Source organism: Prunus dulcis, chromosome 2 (genome assembly GCF_902201215.1).
Source record: "Prunus dulcis chromosome 2, ALMONDv2, whole genome shotgun sequence".
Lineage (NCBI taxonomy): Eukaryota > Viridiplantae > Streptophyta > Magnoliopsida > Rosales > Rosaceae > Prunus > Prunus dulcis.
Genome location: NC_047651.1, coordinates 19,515,705 through 19,537,396, shown reverse-complemented (window position 1 = coordinate 19,537,396; position 21,692 = coordinate 19,515,705). Strand labels below are relative to the sequence as shown.

General features: G+C 34.0%; 2 protein-coding genes across 4 annotated transcripts; one reads left to right on the top strand and one right to left on the bottom strand.

The window, feature by feature from the left end:
• The first annotated feature begins 1,120 nt into the window (after nt 1–1,120).
• LOC117619225 (protein NTM1-like 9) lies at nt 1,121–4,915 on the top strand. Of its 3 annotated transcripts, none has more exons than XM_034349127.1 (6): nt 1,121–1,339; nt 1,867–2,489; nt 2,679–2,972; nt 3,083–3,175; nt 3,289–4,199; nt 4,333–4,915. In XM_034349127.1, the coding sequence occupies exons 1-5, from the start codon at nt 1,150–1,152 to the stop codon at nt 3,448–3,450; spliced, it is 1,362 nt and encodes a 453-aa protein (XP_034205018.1). In that variant the 5' UTR covers nt 1,121–1,149; the 3' UTR covers nt 3,451–4,199; nt 4,333–4,915. The 3 variants fall into 3 exon arrangements, with proteins under 3 accessions (XP_034205018.1, XP_034205019.1, XP_034205017.1); XM_034349128.1 differs by having other exon boundaries at nt 2,676–2,972; nt 3,304–4,199; XM_034349126.1 differs by having other exon boundaries at nt 2,676–2,972.
• A 13,966-nt stretch (nt 4,916–18,881) lies between these two features.
• On the bottom strand, nt 18,882–21,467 carry LOC117618329 (ankyrin repeat-containing protein ITN1-like). Its single transcript, XM_034347920.1, has 3 exons — nt 21,355–21,467; nt 20,425–21,017; nt 18,882–19,493 (listed from the first exon to the last, which is right to left on the bottom strand). The coding sequence occupies exons 1-3, from the start codon at nt 21,461–21,463 to the stop codon at nt 18,882–18,884; spliced, it is 1,314 nt and encodes a 437-aa protein (XP_034203811.1). The 5' UTR covers nt 21,464–21,467.
• Between the last annotated feature and the right edge of the window lie 225 nt (nt 21,468–21,692).

The window sequence follows — 21,692 nt, the reverse complement described above, 5'->3', positions numbered from 1 at the left end:
CACGTGGGTATTTGATATGAGAAAACACTTAAACTATAACGCGTATATAATTATTAATTATAACTAAATCATAAACTTAAGGACAATACTTCCCTCCTTACCATACGTGCATTTTTTTTCTCAAAAATATTTTTGTTTCTTCTCATTTATTATTCATAACTGAAATTTTTTTTTTTAATTGCTTTCATCTATCCCACAAACCACCTCTTTAGTTTTTCATAACTAGGCAAGGAGGCATTATAGATGCATTATAATTTCGTATTCTACAGTCTCTACAACTCAAAGTTTGCTTCATTCAAAAATGTGTATATCCTTTTGAAAAAACACCTCTATGAAGAAACTATGCCTACCAACATTGTCAATGGTAATTTTGCATGAAGGTAAATTGTTGGGGTTGGAATTAGAAAAGTCCACAATAGACATAAAATTTAACTGAGGTACGAAATAAAAAGGGAAATTAGTTATGCTAATGAAAGAGAAGGGAAAAACACTTTTGAGGCTTTAGAAAAAAAAAGGACACATGTCAATTTATGGTTGGGCCACATTATTAGGTAAGAAAGAGTTCCTAAAGAGGGAAGGATTATCCCAAACTTAAATAGATTTTGAACACCACAGCGAACATGGAACGTGTAACGGTGTCACAAACAATAACTTATGAAGAAGGTTTTGACCCATGTATCAAGAGTCTAGAATGTTCTTCTTCCCCCCAAAACAATGATTAACTGAAGAATAGAAACGTACTAAAGCTCAACTTACAAGAGGGGTAGATGAGATTCCAGCAAAAGAACAAACTAAAAATTATAAAAACTAAAAATTATAAAAACTAAAAATTAACGCGTGAAAGGGAATGAGTGTGGGGGGGCTGCCCTTATATGACCCAAGCCATGTCCTTCTTCAGTCAGGTAAACTTGAACTTGTATGAGAAGCTCAGGGACTTGGGATCAATTATCAAACACGTTGACGAAAACAAATATATATAAAATAAAAAAAATCATCACACAAATGTATAAAAACAAATAGTCAAAAGGACTAGTGCTTTGAGTTAGTGGGACCTGGTTAGTGTTTAGTGTTTATAAATACTTCACTCTTATTACTGCTTCCCAAAACATTTGAAAATCACAGTGCCAAAGTTCATAACAAGAAGGAGAGATGAGCAGCATCAGCACAATGCAAGAAGGGGATTCAATTCCTGTGGTCCTACCTGGGTTCAGATTCTACCCCACTGAAGAGGTGCTGGTGAGCTACTACTTGAAGAAGAAGACAGAGGGCAAGGACTCTGACTTCAGCCACATCATCCCTGAAATCGATGTCTGCAAGCATGAGCCTTGTGATGTTCCTGGTAACCCATTAATCTTTCTCACTTATTCTTCACTACCCATTTCCTCATTTCTACTGGTACTATGCTTTTGTTTATATAAATTTATGATCATGATCACTTCTGTTGTCGGGTAGTTCAAGACTTGGAGTGGGTTGGTTTCAATATCTTGTTTTGTGTTGCATTTCGCTTTTAATCATCTTGAAAGATCCAACCTATCTCACATTTCTGTTGTTCTGTTTTGTTGTATTTATGATATTGTTCAGTTTTGTTGTATGAGTACTTCTGGAAAGAGCCAACCCATCTCACATACATTTCTAATGTTCTGTTTTGTTTTATATTTAAAATTTATGATCATGTTAAGTTTTTGTTGTCTTGAGTTCTGGACTTGAAGTGGATTGATTTTAAATTTTCAATACTTAGTTTTGTGTCGCATTTCGATTTCAGTGTTCTTGAAAATTTTGATCATGTTCAGTTCTTCTGTTGAGTACTTGAAGACATGAAGTGGTTGGTTTGAAATTTTGAAAATTTTGTTGTGTGTGGCATTTCAGCGTTCTTTGAAGAGGCAGACTTTCCAGATCATGAGATGGAATGGTTCTTCTTCAGCCAACCTGATTATAAGTACACCAACAGCACTCGCTGCAACAGGGCCACAGATCAGGGCTTTTATAAAATAACAGGCAAGGTTCGCGAGATCAAGGCTCGACGATCCAAAGCTGTGATTGGTAAGAAGAGGACCTTGACTTTCTACGAAGGCCGTGTGCCCAATGCAAAGAAGACCAACTGGATCATGCATGAGTATTATCTCACCAACACTGAACTGGCCCAACTTGGTCCTAATACCAATCAGCGGAAAGACTTTGTTCTCTGCCGCCTGAAGAATAAGTCAGCTAATTATAAGAAGCTGAAGGATGATTCAATCTGCAATGAATTAGCTGATACTGGTTCTGGTGGCGGCATTGCCTCTAATTCTGAAGATGATCAAGCTGCAGGAGCCGATATGATTTCAGAACCATTAGAACATCTGGCCTCCCAAGAGGTAGGAGATGTTCTGAATGGTAATGGTTCTGGTCTGATAGAAAACAATGATATTTCAATCTGTGATGATGATCAAATTGATGCCTGGATTTTCTCTGATTTTGATAGTCAAGCTGCATATGATTTGCTTCAAGAGGTGAGTGTAATAGTGTTTTTTGACCATTTTTTTATATGAAGTTGCTTATTCGTGCTTTTTGAGCAATTTTTATATGAACTTGCTTATTCATATGCTTTTTGAACAATTTTTATATGAACTTGCTAATTTGGAGCAGCAGAAGCATATCAAAACTTAGCACTTGCTTGTTTGTGATTCTTAATCCAGCAGTATTGTGCTGAGCCAGGAGAAAATCTGGATTCACTCCTTCCTCCACCACAGCCACCTCTGCCACCTCTGCCACAGGATTACTGCTCCTCCACACAGCAGTCACCATTATACACAAATCAGGGAAATGTTCCCTATGTCTATGATGCTGACTGCAATAGGCAGCAATCTCCGATTGGGGATAGGAATTCTTATCTTACACATAAGAATAATATGTCAATGAATAATCAAATTGAACCAGTGAGCAACATTACTTATGGTGTTCAAAATCGAGCTACAGGTGAAAGTAATTCAGAGGTGAGAATGAGCGCGCTCTTTGAATTATGTTTTTTACATATGAACTTTCTAATATGGCAGACGAATGACATCCAAACTTAACGCTTGCTTTGTTATGATTCTTAATCCAGGTTTATAATAATTCAACCAATGATTTCAAGGAACCAGTTTGCAACATCACTTATAATTGTAACAATGGAGCTCCAGATGAAAGGATTTTAGAGGTGAGAATGAGCCTGCTATTTGATTTATTATTATTTTAGAAATGAATTTCTTAATACGTAGCACAAGGAGTACATCCGAACTCAACTCTTGCTTGTTCTGATTCTTATTCCAGGCTGTTAAATTTCAGGGCGACGGGCCAAAAGAAAATCTGGGATCACCCTTTGATCCATTTCAGCTACTGGATTTCACACTGCTGTCACCAATGAACTCAGAACTGGGAGATTTTGAGCATGGCAATAAACTATGTTGGCATGCAATGAGTTGTAATCTCTGATCTGGAGGTTATGACTCTTTTCCCTCGAAGTTCTTATATACAGTTATTGTTGACAAAGAATCTTATTATCCTGTGAAGAAACAACCAACACTACTTTCAATGACTCTAATCTATCAGAGTCATAAGGAAGATTCTATAATAGCAGTAGTGGAGTTAGAAGTGGAAGAAAAAAACAGTGAATTACTAAGGATGGGTGGTACTTTTAATCTGCATTAGCTATACAAGAGACAGTGCAACATAGCTAGTGAATTACAATATTTTACTTTTAGGAGAACATCAGTAGGGGCCCTGTATACCCCAAGAGGTAACATCACCCTTGTATACATTTCTGGAACTGGGGGCTTTGGAAACTTCTTCATAGTTATGGACATCTATGTCCAGGACAAACGAATCAGGTTAACTAAGTCTGTTCTTGGTCTTTTGGGCCGTTGCTGTGTGTCGTCACAGCATTCCCAACTTTTGGAAATTTGAAGCTTGTTAGGTGAACTTGTTGGTCACTGGCAAGTGGCAACTTTTGAAATGCCATCTGGAACTCTATTCTCCTCCGGCGAGTCCAGGCAAAATAATTTGGAGACCATGTCTCTCCTGTCAACAGAACTACAAATGTTACTCAAATCAATGTCTTCAAATAATGTACTCTCTTAATCAAAGGTCACACCATGCCTCATTATAAACCAACATCCGTTCATGTTCACTCATGGGAGGTGCTGTGAGAAGAATCCGACTGCAAAGCTGTATCACAAGACAAGGTGAGAGAATTAGCCTAAAACATGAAGAGAATTCTTTATCGCTTTCTCACTGTAAATAAAAGCTCTTTTATTGAAGCTTTGAGGAGGCCATTTGCTATTTCACTCAACGTGATTTCTGTAACTCTGTTTACAGGTTAGGGAAGCTGCAGAGTATTGCATTGCTCTCCATCTGAAAACCAAGTCCTGGAAGCATACGGTTTGAAGCAGGCAACAATAGGGTTCTTTCATGTTCTTGGAAGCATCTCCTCAAAACCATTAATCAAGTCCCCAATGGGGCATGGTATAATATCTCAGTACCAAGTTCTAGTTCTAGCCTTATATTCAGGCTTTCGTTCCACGCTGCATTGTTCTGGAAGTGGCATTATACAGGATCTGCTGCTGCGTGGCTGCTGGAGTCTCGATATATGTTACAATAACCAGACACTAATGTGATGTCTGTGGTTATTGGAATGGAAGTTTTGAGGTTCCATCCTTAATGAAGTAGTAGTTACAATCATGGTAAAACTGTGGTTTAAAACCTATGTATCACCTTCAGGCTGAAACACCCAAACCCTAAGACCAAAAATTGTATTCTTGTAAATGTTGTTGTTGATTTTGTTTTTGTAATTGGCCCGGCCTGTATCAACTGCCGCGGTCCTGTGCAGCATTCCTGCTCCCCTTTTCTACTGTGTCGGTGTTAATATTGTATATGCAGAACCTTTCAGTGTTGAATGTAATTTTGTGTATTATATTCTCTTTTTATATTTCAACACCCCAATGTTTAACATGTCTCCAAGTTGCAGAAATTTTGGGTTTTTCACAAAGTTATGGTGTTCAAGCCTAGTTTTGCCTCCGAAAAATTATGTTTCATTAGGTAACCTATTACAAAAGGATGTTTCCATAAAATACTTCAAATCGATTCAAATAACATTTATGGGTTTTAGTCACATACGCGCATGTTTTTTCAACGTTGATTCATACAATTTCTAGATTTTCAAGATCCAAACTTAACAAAACTCTAAAGGCTTATCACTCTTATCAAATGAGCATGAAATTTTGAAAAAGAGATTTAGAACTCCAAAAAACATTCATCAAAAACCCGAAACTCATTTTAAGTGGAAAAAGACAAATAAATATTTTGAACTACACTTAAAACTAAACTAAAATACTCAACACATTTTATAATTTAATGATGTGTTTACTAATCAGGAATTGAATTTCACCTATGGAGAATTTCTGCTTTTACCTCACATCAAGGAATTGAAAAATAAGTGGGGTCCACACAAAATTAGGAATTGAGTTCCTGATTTTGTAGGAATTCAATTATTGGGTGGGAGGTGGTATTCTAATTCCTGGAGAATTAACCCATTAGGAATTCATTTTTTTTTACTCATTATATCCTCAGACAATTTTCAAATTTTCAAATATGTCGTCTACCTTAACCCAACAATGAGGACATTTTAGTAATTAGAACCGCCCCTACTCCAATTCCATATAGTTTAATAAACAACTTCAATAAGAATCCGTAATCTAACTCCTCTCAATCCATATGGTTTAGTAAACAACTTCAATATAAATTCGGAATCTAACTCTTCTCAATCCATATGGTTTAATAAACAATTTCATTAGGAACCTTGAATCTAATTCTCCTAAATCCAACTCCTCATCAATTCAATTCATCATCAATTCAATTCATCATAATTTAATTACGGATTAGTAAACATGCCATAAATAGATTCTTAACATCCCAAATAATAATTTATGTATTAAGCTTTGATCCATGATCAAGCAAGAGCCCAAAAGGGTAAAAGCCTTTGATCTGATCTATGTATCAGAAGTCTAGAATGTTCCAGAATTCTCTCGATTGCATTTTTTCCTCAAAAATTCATGAGTAACTGAAGAAAAAGAAAATTACAAAAGGTGAACTTGCAAGAGCAGGTCGACTTCTTCTCAGGAATACGTTTATTTGCTAATATGATGGCCTTGCCAGGTTCTACCACTGCAGCGCCCAATCATCCACGGCCTTTCTTCCGTTTCTCAATACCTCAACAAATATAAAAACGGGGGAAAAAATCGGATGGGACCCACTGGCGTGACAGATTGCGACACAAAACAAAGTTTGGTGCCACGTTGCCAAAATAAATTTTCTAAAATTCCGCTTTATGAATAAAGCTTTGATCCTTCAGGCCCCAGAAGTCGTTCGTTGCTACTTTTGGGTGAATAAAGCCTCGCTTTATGAATAACTATTTATCCAAAAGCCACGATTGGTATCCTACTCCTGTTTCGTGTCCTACTAAAAACTTATAGTTATTTTAAAAATACGAGTTTTCAAATATTGATTTTAAGATCTAAAAATTTATTTAGTATTTAATTCCAAATCATTTTAAAGATTTATAAAAAAAAATTATAAAAAAAAATCAGAGACTCTACATTTCCAAATTGAAATCTACTAAATTTGCATAAACTTTGGGGTTTTCAAAACAAAGTTATGGTGTTCAAGCCTAGTTTTGCCTCCGAAAAATTATATTTCATTATACAAAATTATAGGTGTTTTAAGATTTGTGGATTGGTAACCTATTACAAAAGGATGTTTCCATAGAATACTTCAAATCGATTCAAATAAATTTTATGCGTTTTAGTCACATACGTGCATGGATTTTTAACATTGATTCATACAATCTCTAAATTTTCAAGATCAAAACTTAACAAAACTTTGAAGGCTAATCACTCTTACTTATCAAATGAGCATGAAGTTCAGAAAAATAGATTTAGAACTCCAAAAAATGTTCGTCAAAAACCGAAACTAATTTTAAGTAGAAAAAGACAAATAAATATTTTGAACTTTTCAAATAAGAAGGAACGCTTAAAACTAAACTAAAATACTCAACACATTTTATAATTTAAATAGATTCTTAACATCCCAAATAATAATTCTTTATGCATAAAGCTTTGATCCATGATCAAGCAAGAGCCCAAAAGGGTAAAGCCTTCAATCTGATCCATATATCAGAAGTCTAGAATGTTCCAGAAATCTCTCGATTGCATTTGTTTTCCCCTCATAAATTAATGAGTAAATGAAGAAAAGAAAATTACTAAAGGTGAACTTGCAAGAGCAGGTCGACAAGATTCCTTTCAAGAGGCCACAAACAAATATAATGTTAATATATAAAAACGCGGGAACAGACCGGATGGGACCCACTGGTGATGATAGATTGCAACATTAAACAGTCTTGGTGCCACATTGCCAAAATAAATTCTCTAAAATTCTCCCTTATGAATAAAAGCTTTGATCCTTGTGGCCCAAGTTATCGTTCGTTGCTTGCTACTTTTGGGTGACTAAGCCCTTGGTCTCCTCTTTATGAATAACTATTTACTCATCCGCTCTCATCCACTCTCTCCCTCTCTCTCTCTCTCTCTCTCTCTCTCTCTCTCTCTCTCTCTCTCTCTCCCCCCCTACTTTTCGCCTTCTGAATTTGAATGATCTTCTTATTTTGGCTATCCTCAACTTCAGTTCCAAATGGATCATATAAGAAATCTAAGTACTTGTTTGGTATTCTACTCAAAAATTATAATTCTTTTTAAAAATATGAGTTTCTAAATATTAATTTTAAGATCTAAAACTTGTTTGGTATTAAACTCCAAACTATTTATAAGATCTATAAAAAAATTAAAAGAAAAATCAGAAACCATAGATTCCCAAATTGAAATCTACTATAAATTATTGACCTTAATCCACCTTGACAATGCTTAGCCACAGAAAGAGCACCTTCACTTTGATGCCCAGAGAGAGAGAGAGAGACAAAATTGTAAAACCCCTTCTTTTTTTAAAGGGCCGTATTTTAAGTCGTTTTGGAGACGAGCTTTTGAAAAATGGGCTCTACCACATGCAAATTATGGCTTTAGATTCAAAAAATTATTTTTGAATTTAAGAAAATGGATCCAAGTAAGATACCAAATGGCCCAAAGGGAATACTCATTTTCTATTGGATTTTAGCAATAGAACTTCAAAATATTTTAAAAGGTTCCTTCTCTTCCCATAGTAACTTTTATCTGAAATAATTCCTAAGACATGCATAGCAGCACATAGTAAGTGTGAAGGCTTCTAGTGTGTGAAAAATGAACTAAGGTAATTGTAGGGTAAATATGTTCTCTTAATGGAGAGAAAAATTAAAAGGCTTTGAATTTGATCCACATATTATACTTTAGGAATGTGCCTTGCTTTTTGTAAATAAATAATCCATGTCCTTCCTTCTTCTGCATGATGTAGTAAAGCAAAGGGAAGAAGAGGATACAAATCAAGAATTTCTAAAGTATATTATTATTTTTCTCACAAATGGATGAAAAGTTAAAATGATTATTTATTGATATGCTTTATGTGCTTTGCTTATCATCTCACAATTCAGAGACACTCTCATGCCAAAAGCGCTATTTTTGACCAACAACACAATGACAGGGGTGATAACTTTTCCACGTGTCGTTGTGTTATTGGTCAAAAATGACGTTTTCGTTACAAATTTTTTTTTGAGTGCTGCTAAATATTTCAATATTAATATTTAACTTGAATTTTTAATTTTTAATAGATAAAACTACTAAAATGTCGATGACACGCCAGCAACTTAATCTTAAAGCCATGTACAGTAGAAGTCCACCAAGAGTCAAGACTCCAGAGACCTTGGTCGGGAAGCTAAAGACTTGGTTTGTTGTGATTGGGTGAGTTTGTTTATAAATACAACTTCACTGCTCTGCTGCTTCTTCCCTCAAGACAAAACATTTGATTATAATCTTATTCCAATTTTCCAAAACAAAATTAGGAATTGAATTCCTGATTTTGGAGGAATTGAATTTTTGGGTGGGATGTGGTATTCAAATTCCTGGAGAATTAATCAATTAGGAATTCATCTTTTTTACCCATTATATCCTCACACAATTCTCAAAATTTCAAATATGTTATCTACTTTAACCCAACAATGATGACATTTTAATAATTAGCACCATTCATACCCTAATTCCATATGATTTAGTAAACAACTTCAATAGGAATTTGGAATCTAACTTCTCTAAATCAATATGGTTTTGTAAACAACTCAATTAGGAATTCAGAATCTAATTCTCCTTAATCCAACTCCTCCTCAATTCAATTCACTATCAATTCAATTCATTCTAATTCAATTACGTATGTAAATATGCCATAAATAGATTCTTAACATCCCAAATAATAATTTATGTATTAAGCTTTGATCCATGATCAAGCAAGAGCCCAAAAGGGTAAATTTGATCTGATCCATGTATCAAAAGTCTAGAATGTTCCACAAATTTCTCGATTGCATTTTTTATTCATAAATTCATGAGTAACTGAAGAAAAAGAAATTTACTAAAGGTGAACTTGCAAGAGAATGTTGACAAGATTCCTTCAAGAGGCCATAAACAAATATAATGTTAATATATAAAAACGCAGGAAAAGACCGAATGGGACCCACTGGTGTGATAGATTGCAACACAAAACAAAGTTTGGTGCCACATTGCCAAAATAAAGTTTCTAAAATTCCTAAACCCTAAACCCTAAAATTCCCCTTTATGAATAAAGCTTTGATCCTTGAGGCCCAAGTAGTCGTTCGTTACTACTTTTGGGTGAATAAAGCCTCTCTTTACGAATAACTATTTATCCAAAAGCCACGTTTGGTATCCTACTCCTGTTTCGTGTCCTACTAAAAACTTATAGTTATTTTTAAAAAACGAGTTTTCAAATATTGATTTTAAGATCTAAAAATTTATTTAGTATTGAACTCCAAACCATTTTTAAGATCTATAAATAAAATTATAAAAAAAAATCAGAGACCCTAAATTCCCAAATTGAAATCTACTAAATTTGCATAAACTTTGGGGTTTTCAAAACAAAGTTATGGTGTTCAAGCCTAGTTTTGCCTCCGAAAAATTATGTTTCATTATACACAATTATAGGTGTTTTAAGATTTGTGGATTGGTAACGTATTACAAAAGGATGTTTCCATAGAATACTTCAAATCGATTCAAATAAATTTTATGCGTTTTAGTCACATACGTGCATGGATTTTTAACGTTGATTCATACAATCTCTAAATTTTCAAGATCAAAACTTAACAAAACTTTGAAGGCTAATCACTCTTACTTATCAAATGAGCATGAAGTTCAGAAAAATAGATTTAGAACTCCAAAAAATGTTCGTCAAAAACCAAAACTGTTGTAAATGCATGGGTTGGTGGATGACCACCATACCTCTTGGTATTCTACCGTTGGATTTTATGTAACCTATGCACTAAGTATTTGTAATTAGTGCTTGTAACCTATAGGTATATTGTAAATGATGGTATTCAATATCCTATCTTGTAAGCCTATAAATAGGTGGTTCTACCAAAGATTAAGATAAGAATAAACATGATGAAACTTTATCTTTAGCATATCACTTCTCTCTACATTTTCTCCTCTAGTTTTATAACACGTTATCAGCACGACATTGCTCTTGGTATGTTTTCTTTCTTTGAATTTTCTTTCTTCTTATATGAGCTAGAGTCATCACATGGTATAGAGTTTCTTTGTACTCACCATCAGACTTCATCATGCTCGTTTAAGGAAAAAATTCTTATTCTTATTACACATGAATATAATGCCATATTTTTTTTATTTGTTTGTTTATTTAATTTTAAGTATGATCTTAATTATTATGATGAGTTTGTATTATACAAAAGATTAGGGCCCGAAGTTCCTCGATCCTCATCATATAACTAGATTAGGACCTAGAGTTCTTTTGATTGAATCATAACCTGAAGTTCTTTGATTCCAAATAATTGAGGGCGTGAAGTTTCTCGAATTTAAAGAGCACATAAGGACATGAAACTCCTCGATTTTGTATTAATCAAAATCAGAATTCCATGAGGCCTACATATGTCAAAAACCCGAACCATAAGTTTCGAGTGCATATACATGGATTTGAGTATGAAGTTCAAAGCACAACTATTAATTCAATTTATTTATATCTACGTATTCGAACTTGAAGTTTCAAATATATATTGATATGAACCTGAAGTTCATAGTTTTTGTGGATCTTAATACTATATATGAACTTGAAGTTCATTACTTATTTGTGCCTATATGAACCTGAATTGGTTGGAAACCCAATTCTTAAACCTGTAGTTTTATCTACATATTGAATACACATTAATATTGGATTATCTTGGAATTTAATAGTCTTTAATTTATTTAATTTATTCCTCATTTATACCACTTTACTCTTTTTATTTTATTTATGTTGGTTTATTAGTTAATTTCGTTTTACGATGATAATGTTTTGTATTACAGCCCCAATATTGACAGTCAGAGGTGTCTATTGGAGAAACTTCCTACTTTCTTTTGTGGGTAGGAAATTTATGATGTCATGAACCAAAAGTTCATGAGGCCCCAATATTACACAACTATTAAAGTAGTTGAAGTTTATGATGTCATGAACCAAAAGTTCATGAGGCCCCAATATTACACAACTATTAAAGTAGTTGAAGATTATAATATCATGAACCAGAAGTTCATTGACCGGATAACTTTTATGTTGTGGTATGATTATCTTGGCAATCCATATTCCACAATGACACATAAGAGTTTTATAAATTTGTAAGGACATTGTTTAAAGACTCAAAATATTGTCTTGTCCAACAAATATCATTACAAAGAATGCTCATCATTTAAAGACTCAAAATATTGTCTTGTCCAACAAATATCATTACAAAGAATCCTCACAAATAAAAGTTGTCATGAGATCATCAAAGTCAAAAATTGACTTTGAGCCCTCTTTCCTGAAATAATTCAAGGGGATATTTGTGAGCTTATATAACATTTAATTATGGATCACTTCACCAGTTTTATTAACTGTGCCTACTAAAATGGTCACATATTTGTCTCTTGTCAAGATGTTTACGAGCACAACTCCCACATTATCCAATCCAGTCAATTTGACTTGATAATGATGATGAGTTTATTTTCCTAAATTTTGAGACAATTTTCCCGCCATTAGGGGGAGAAATGGCAGTTCCTGAAGAACGTCGTGAAATAGTGTTGAATCAATCCGCTTTTGTCTCATCAAGATAATGCATATAAAAGTTGTACATATGCTAACATGGATTGATATTCTCATATCACAATCCATTAACATGGTGACTATATATATAATGCATGCCTGAAGCATGACAGAAATATAGGTTCTAAAGACTTAACTCCTCATAAGTGGAGATTATTTGAAAAATTCAAGCCCTATAAAAAATAACGCTCTATAGGAGGTTATGATCCACATATTCTAAATAATTCATTGTAAAAGAGATGTTTGTCTAACAAATGACAACATAAGCCCCTGAATAGGCATTGGTACCCCAAAGCAATGAGATGCTTATAAATTATGCATGCGCATGCACATGAGAATTGTGGGATCACAAATTGATGATACATTTGGTTTATTAGTAGCTACTACAATCATCAAGGGCTATGATTATATTAAATCACGTTTCATGAATGTCGACAAGTTAAGTGATTGGCCAAAAATGGAAATAGGCAATTCCATTTATCACTAAATATGAAGTGTGGGATATTGAACCTATAGCTCAAACACCGAATTACAAATTCTAAGTATGAAGGTTATGAATTGGTGCTTATGAAGTGAAATAAGATCACTAATATGACATAAGGTTTCCTGGGAGAGACATGGTTTTAGTCTCCCATCTCATCATAGATGCATCCACATTTCTATAAGTGCAGTTGTTACTTTAACGTGAAACTTATAGCATATGTTAAATGCATATTTATTAAGACTATATGGTACATGGAAATCCTCAAAGCTCATGAAATATTTGAGATATATCGGATGAAGCAACCTCTTGAAGGATATAAAGTACCAAAATATTCTTAATTAAGAGTTATCACTAAAAGTTTGAGTATTTTGAATTCAAATTTGATATTATTGTAACATATTCTAACTATTAAATTTGTTGTTGATGCTCCTAAATATTTCAATCATTTGAAAAGTGAAAAACATGTCGAATAGTGTGATAGACGATCATGTATGAAGACAATGTTACTTGTATTGCTCAAATCAGAGAAGGGGAGATATTAATCAGGGGGAGATATCAATCAGGGGGAGCATCCCAATTCTACTACATGTAGGACATATGCGCGTTGTACTCTTTTTCCCTTCGACTAGGTTTTTGTCCCACTGGGTTTTTCCTAGCAAGGTTTTAACGAGGCAACATAAGCGCATCCAACACCATATCAATGATCCAGAAGAAAGTTTCACTCTTTTTCCCTTCACTTCGGTTTTGTCCCACTGGGTTTTCCAAGCAAGGTTTTTAATGAGGGAACTATGTCATTGTATGGTGGACATCCAAGGGGGAGTGTTGTAAATGCATGGGTTGGTGGATGACCACCATACCTCTTAGTATTCTACCGTTGGATTTTATGTAACCTATGCACTAAGTATTTGTAATTAGTGCTTGTAACCTATAGGTATATTGTAAATGATGGTATTCAATATCCTATCTTGTAAGCCTATAAATAGGTGGTTCTACCAAAGATTAAGACAAGAATAAACATGATGAAACTTTATCTTTAGCATATCACTTCTCTCTACATTTTCCCTCTAGTTTTATAACAGTTTACTCAATCTTTTATACTCTTTTGTTTTTTTCTCTTTTTCTCCAAATATTGTACCCTTTTTTTTTTTCTTTATTACTTGTTTTATGAAAAATAATTTGATCATCTTTTTATTGTTTGTTTTATGAAACCAATTTTTTTTATTTTTTAAATGAGCCTATTTTTTCTCTCAAAATAATGTACCTATTTTTTTTTTCTTCTAATAATGTTCCTAGTAAAACAATTTACCTAGTATAACGAACCAATTTTTTCCGCTAAATTGTGTATCTATTTTTTTCTCTAAATGATGTACCTCTTTTTTTTCCCCCTCTAATAATGTATACCTAGTAAAACAATTTACCTAGTATAATGAACTTATTTTTTTTTCTTCTAAATAATGTACCTCTTTTTAATTTATAAAAAATGTGCATAAATTTCAATTATACAATGTACCTATTTTCTATAAATTATTGTGTACCTATTTTTAATTTATGAGAAATGTACGAAGATTTCAATTACAAAGTAACTGACCTATTTTTGTTAATTTGTTTTGGTAAATAATATATCTATATTTTTATACGTATATATTTATGTTTATATTTTTCATATGTACATTATTGGATATGTAATTTACATATTTTTTATATTTGCAATTTTAAGGGGCCATATGTTAGAGGGAATGGCAACCAAAAGAAATGGGGTGATTGATATGCTATTAATAGGGAGTTTTAATTACAATTATGGCAGTTAATGAAATGCATGGAATAAATTATAAATAAAATATGAAATCTGATGGAAAGGATGTAAAAACATAGGAATACTACGACCTCTTATATCTTATTTGTCATTTAAGTTTGAAATTGGGTTTTACACATAGATTTATAGAATGATGGGTATATGTCTAGGAAATAGAAATTGTAGGGACCTATATTGGACAAGCCCAAGGCTTATTTTTTGATATACCCTATGAAAGTGTATTCAAGTCTCACTTTATCCCCTGAAACTTATTTTGTCTCACTTTACCCCATTTTTCAGCTTGTGTGTGCCTTGGGGTCACGCACTAGCAAGGCTTGTGGTCGCTTGCGACCTCCATGGTTGATATGCCTGCTGCCATGGGGTCACTTGACCCCATTTGTCCCTCTATGCATTCAACCCGAAGGGGAGGGGTGGGTGGTGGCTCTGGCTAAGGCGATGGTTGGGTGAGGGAGGTGGTGGTTGGATGTCAAAGTTGAGGTTGTGGCGGTGGGAATGGGATATATCTTTTTTTGTAATGGTTATAACAATGTTTTGTGTTTTGCTATCTCAATGATACGTGAAAAAGTTATCTCATATGTCATTATTTTATTGATCGGGGATAACAAAAAGTGGTATTCCCGTTGCATGAGAGTATCTCTCGGATGGGTGGGGTGGATCAGAGAAGGAGATATTTTGTTTTTTGTTATCTTTAACCCATGTATACAAAAGGACTAAAATACCCCTACAACGTTATCAATTTTAACAGAATTTTGGATAGAGTTAACTGTAAAGGGAAAAATGAAACAACAAACTTGGATCAAAGGGATAAAATGAGTCATTTGAACCTTCAAGTGCAAAGTGAAATATGTTCTTCAAATAAGTTTATTTAGAATGAATAGGTTTTACATTATATGACTTGCTTTTTAATTAGGAAACACTTCTTACGCATAAACCTCACCCCAGTCTGGAAACAAATTTCAAACAACACACTAAAACCAATACTTGTTTCAACAAAAAAAAAAATACACACACACAACACAAACACTATTTGTAGCGCCAATAAGCCAATACATGATCGAGTCCTTGTTACTCCATGTAGGTCTGTTGTGGAACCAATATATATTCCCTTTTAAGGTATATATATATATATATATATATATATATATATATATATTCCCTTTTAATAAGGGATTCCTTAAAACATCTACAATCATTATCCCTATTTTTTAGTTAAAATTTAGGTAAAAACACACAAAAGTTATTTTAGGAGCTCCACATAAAATTTGAACTCCAATCATACTCTCTAGTTTAGAGAGTCATCAATACTATAATCATTTTTTAATTCAATATAATTGGACCATCTCCATACAAAAAAATATTAAAAAAATATTTGCATTAATTAAAAGTTTAAAATCTGCATAAAACAAAGCAACATTAAATTATAGGGAGCCATTAGGAGTCTTTTCTCTCTTCTTAGATTTAGGAGCTCCTAGCTTTTCCTATTTTAGGAGGTGGATAAGAAGCATGGTTAAAGTTGTATTTTTCCAATTCCTCCCTAAAATTTGTCTAAGGGAGTGTTTTTAGAGAGCCAATTATGGATGCTTTTAAGAATATTTTTTCAACAATCAAAACCGTCTATTTTCCAAATCTTCATTCATAGATCAAATCATGCAAAAACATATAATTGGGATCAATAAAATAGACAAACACGGTGCTTCATTAAAACAAATAAAATTATCGTTAGATATATACGCACCATGTACCACTTGAGTTCCCACTGCATTTGTAGTGCGGCACCAGGAGTAAGCCATGGCCGATGACTTCCACATTTAGCAGCAAGATGCAATGCATTGTTACCATTGTTGTCCACCCGACGTAACAATCTTGTGATTTGTTTCTTCCTGTCCACTAGTAAACTGTAAACATGGGGTTGCCTGTTCTCGACTGCCAACAGTGCAACATTCTTGTTTTCTGAGTCCACATCCTCAATAGCCACTGGAAATTTGTCTAGGATTGTTTCCACCATTTCACTCACTCCCATCTTTGCTGCAATTAATAAATTGAAATTGAATTTATGATTGTATTATATTGTTTTGATTTATTGGATGTTTCATTTATGAATTTTTGTGGTTAATTGGTATAAATTTGGTGTTCTCTTTAATTGATTTTAGTTATTATTTTGATTAATTTATGTAGAATTATGGAAAGATTTTTTAAGAGAAAGTCATCATTGGGTAGTTCGGATAGTATGGGTAGTTCAAGAACTTCAAGTTTAAGACAAAGTGAGTTAGATGAGGTTTTGGCTAATCTTCAGGCAGACCCGGGACTAAGAATTCGTATGATTGAGTATGATACTAATATTAGAGATGAGGTTCGAAGAGCATATCTACAAAAAGGACCTTGTCAACCTAGAGGTCATTCTTTCCTACAAAGTAATATCTTAGGAATTAATCGACGCTTCATTCCCCAATGGTTTGATGAATTTGATTGGTTGGAGTATAGTATATCTAAAGATGCTGCATTTTGTCTTTATTGCTATCTCTTTAAATCCAATTTTGAACAAGTAGGTAGTGAAGCCTTCACTGGAGCAGGGTTTAAGAATTGGAAGAAAGGGAGAGAAAGAATTAAGGTGCATGTTGGACCGGTTGGTAGTGTTCATAATAAAGCTAAGAAGCCGCTACAAATTTGATGAATTAAAATACACATATTGAAACGTCTGTGAGCAAACACTCTGAACAAGCTCGTATGGCATATCAAAGATGCTTAATTGCATCAATCAAGTGCACTAAGTTTCTATTGAGACAATGTCTTTCTTTTCGTGGAACTGATGAAAGTGCCAGTTCAAGCAACAGGGGAAATTACTTGGAGCTATTGCAATTCCTTGCAGACAATGATGAGAAAGTTAAAGAAGTTGTACACTATGACCCTACGACATAAAATTCCTGGGTCCGTCCCTGGATGCGATATATATATAGCAAACCTTTCAAATTTGTGATACCACTTGAGACAATTATTATATATCTAAACATCTCCTTTTTATGTATATATATTTTTGTACAAGCGATAGTCTATAGGGGAGATAGATTTTTCACAAACACACAAATGATGTCATGGGAATTTGAATGTGAGACCTCTAATATGAAAGTCAAGGGCCATTTTTCTTCTTTTAGTTTTCCTTCAAAGATCAACCATTCAAAAAGTAAGGATCGATTTGATAATCATAGTTTTTAGTTTTCATTTGTCATGATAGTTTTTAGTTTTCATTTGTCATGGTGTGCTGATGGAGTAAAGATTAATTCTGTCCAATTAACTAACTTTGATTAAGTATCTTATTAGACCGTTTAAACTAACTTCAAAAAAAACAAAAGAAAAGAAAAGAAAAAAGGCAGACAAAAGATTATCCCAAGGAGTAATGAGCTTATTCTTTATCCTACTTTCCAAAGGGGTGCTTCCTAATATATATTTTCCGAGAAGGAAGGCATTGCTTGTTCCAAGCGATAAAAACCTCTTGCTTGTACCCAAAAGCAATCAAAAGCACAATCGTGCAACGCATGCTTGTGCTAGCTCAGTTGTGGACTTGAAGATGCAAGTTCAGTTTCTCTCCATATGGTATACACTCACTCATGCAAAGTGATTCATGAAATGCGCTGGAATAATTACATATCAAGTTATCACTTTGTTCTCCTGTAAAGTTCCTTGTGCTTCTTGTCTAAAAACAGTTACGTATACTCTAGATAAAAATATTTTTCGATTCTATGATTCTAAATGCCTTTGTATCATTGTTTATTATTTATACAAGAAAGTTATATACTTTGCTGGACTTCATCATGTTGTTGCCGATTCGATTCACATAGGAGGAGTCAATGCACAGTGGTAAACTTCTTGACTGTCACAGATCTCTGAAAGTTACTGTAGATAGCTAACTAATAAAGCTACATATCAGTGTTGAAACGTGATTCATGAGATGCTTATCTTTGTGTTTTGTTTGGGTACGTGAGTCCAGATGGTGTCCTTTAAATTATTGTTTAAAATCTGAAATTGAAATTCATAGCTTATATTTATTTTGTCAACGGGATCTAGTCTAGTGAATGCCAAATCTATATATTTAAAAAGGAAATTAATAATAAAATATGATATTCAGTTAAAATATATCATATGACTTGGTTTTAATTGGGGCACACTTCTTACAAAAGCCTCACCTCACTCCGGAAACAAATTTCAAACCACACACTCAAACCAATTAATACTTGTTTCCTCGGAAAAAACACACACACACACACACTTGGAAAAACACAATTTATTTATAGATGATCGAGTCCCACTTAATTAGTGTCTATATTCCTTGTAGCTGCGCTGTGGAACCTTTCTGAAGATGACCCTTATGAGATCATAGTAGAGGGACAACTGGGCAAGAGCAAAAATGGTAACCGGCAAGCAAGTCGCTGCATATAATGGATATGCCACATGTCTGAGGTGTCGATCAAGGAGAAAAATATGGCCAGTACAGAATGAGACTAACACGGCAGCTATGGATGCGAAGAGTGATGTTAAACCCAGCAAAAGTTTCCGGGGCAAGCTGATGGAAAAATCACGCGCTTCGTATCGAGACGTAATAATGGTTAGAAAGAAGACCAGGGCAGTTACTGACAAGCAGAGAGCAAGCAGTGATGAGATGGTGAAGGCATTGAATGCCGGCTTGTCTTTGAAAACCGGTGAACCAGTTTTATCATCGAGTCCGCCCGGTACAGATGCTGATGTTGCGAAGGCAACTGTTGCAATGAGCGCAGCAACCACAGAGCATGATTCGGAGGTTTTGACGAGCCAATCACTGCCTTCTTTTCGAAGATCTTTGTGTGAAGTTGTGAAGATCTCCTGTGGTATCTGACCTTCTTTGTTGTAGCGAACAGATGAACGAGGTGGCAGGGACTCTTTGACAAACTGCATCCATGCACAATAAAATTTAGATAATTTAAAACTTTATTCAAAGATTGATATCTGTTCAATTAATGACCTTCTTAAGTCATGATCTTTTGGATTGCAGGGGTCCAAGATATTTGTGGTTACTCATCGTTGAATGTAAGTTCACTCACTATTGCACTCCTTGTAATAAATTTTTTTGAACCATTGAATTAATATCCAACGCTGGGTGATTACAATCTCTTGAACTTCTGTGGTCCAAGAGTAGCTCATTGTCGATTCCCATGGGCTGTAGAGTTCCGACATACATCATGCCTTTAAAATTGAAGCTCCGAGGTAAGCCTCGGAACTATATATATATATATATATTCCCTTTTAATAAGGGATTCCTTAAAACATCTACAATCATTATCCCTATTTTTTAGTTAAAATTTAGGTAAAAACACACAAAAGTTGTTTTAGGAGCTCCATATAAAATTTGAACTCCAATCATACTCCCTAATTTAGAGAGTCATCAATACTATAATCATTTTTTAATTCAATATAATTGATCCATTTCCATACAAAAAAATATTAAAAAAAATATTTGCATTAATTAAAAGTTTAAAATATGCATAAATTATAGGGAGCTACTAGGAGTCTTTTCTCTCTTCTCAGATTTAGAAGCTCCGAGAGCTTTTCATATTTTAGGAGGTGCATAGGAAGTATGGTTAAAGTTGTATTTTTCCAATTCCTCCCTAAAATTTGTCTAAGGGGGTGTTTTTAGGGAGCCAATTATGGATGCTTTTAAGAATATTTTTTCAACAATCAAAACCGTCTATTTTCCAAATCTTCATTCATAGATCAAATCATGCAAATTGAAAATCATTAAAACATATAATTGGGATCAATAAAATAGACAAACACGGTGCTTCATTAAAACAAATAAAATTATCGTTAGATATATACGCACCATGTACCACTTGAGTTCCCACTGCATTTGTAGTACGGTACCAGGAGTAAGCCATGGCCGATGACTTCCACATTTAGCAGCAAGATGCAATGCATTGTTACCATTGTTGTCCACCCGACGTAACAATCTTGTGATTTGTTTCTTCCTGTCCACTAGTAAACTGTAAACATGGGGTTGCCTGTTCTCGACTGCCAACAGTGCAACATTCTTGTTTTCTGAGTCCACATCCTCAATAGCCACTGGAAATTTGTCTAGGATTGTTTCCACCATTTCACTCACTCCCATCTTTGCTGCAATTAATATTGGTGTCTTCTTATCTTCCAATTTATTGTCTTTGTCGTTCTTCTTCTCTTCCAATTTGTCATTCTTCTTATCTTCCGTATCGTCTTTCTTCTCTGTATGACTTGGCTGCTCCGGATCCACTTTGGTAGGATCAGGAACATCTCCAAATTTATCTTTGTCGTCTGGAGTTTCTCCAGTACTTTGTATGACTTTCTTGTATAAATTACTATGCTTAACCAATTGATTCATGACCTGAGTAGCCCATATATGTCGCCTTTTCTCGTCGAGGATTTTATCTATGCTCCAAATTGCTAGAAATACAAATGATGACATTCTAATTAAAAACAACTTTACCATGCCTGAGGGGGTTTCAAACAAATATGTGCAATTGATTTTTCTTAATGACATCATTTACTTTCAATTGGCTCCTTAAAATTGAGGAGGAGCTCCTCCTAAGACAAATGGGATTTTGACCCCTTTTTTTTTTTTCCTTCAAATTCTTTTAATTTTCTTTGTTTTGGAATTTGCCAAGTGTCAAAATTCCATTTTCTTTGAGGATAAGCTCCTCCTTAGTTTTAAGAAGCCAAACGTTGCTCATAAATGAAAGTATAAATTAACGAATTCACCACAAAGTTTGATAGTACTGACTGCTTCGCGGAGAACCATTGATCACGTTCAAGGCAGCTGTGATTAAGTTGAAAAACTTAACACATGAGGAGTAAATATAATTGGGATGACTTTCTTCTCGTTGGTTCATGCCTACCATTTGAAAAAAAGGAAGGAAAACAATGCTAAAAAAGTTGCACATATTGAAATTAATGGGCATCCAAAAGTCAGTCTTAAACATTTTATCAATGTATTCGTAATGTCTTATAATTGAGTTACTGACCTTGACAAGATGCACTTTGTGCAGTTGTGATCACATAAAATTTTAAGGCATAAATATTCAGAGTTTTTATATTCAATTTCAATTTCAAGATTATCAT

Bases quoted from the DNA above. Each gene is read 5' to 3' on its own strand.
- LOC117619225 (XM_034349126.1), top strand. From the start codon at position 1,150: ATGAGCAGCATCAGCACAATGCAAGAAGGGGATTCAATTCCTGTGGTC. The intron at 1,340-1,866 runs GTAACCCATTAA...GTGGCATTTCAG, and splicing joins TGAGCCTTGTGATGTTCCTG to CGTTCTTTGAAGAGGCAGAC. The intron at 2,490-2,675 runs GTGAGTGTAATA...TTCTTAATCCAG, and splicing joins CATATGATTTGCTTCAAGAG to CAGTATTGTGCTGAGCCAGG.
- LOC117618329 (XM_034347920.1), bottom strand. From the start codon at position 21,463: ATGAACCAACGAGAAGAAAGTCATCCCAATTATATTTACTCCTCATGT. The intron at 21,018-21,354 runs GTCAGTACTATC...TTGTATTTCTAG, and splicing joins CAATGGTTCTCCGCGAAGCA to CAATTTGGAGCATAGATAAA. The intron at 19,494-20,424 runs GTGCGTATATAT...GCATGGATGCAG, and splicing joins GGGAACTCAAGTGGTACATG to TTTGTCAAAGAGTCCCTGCC.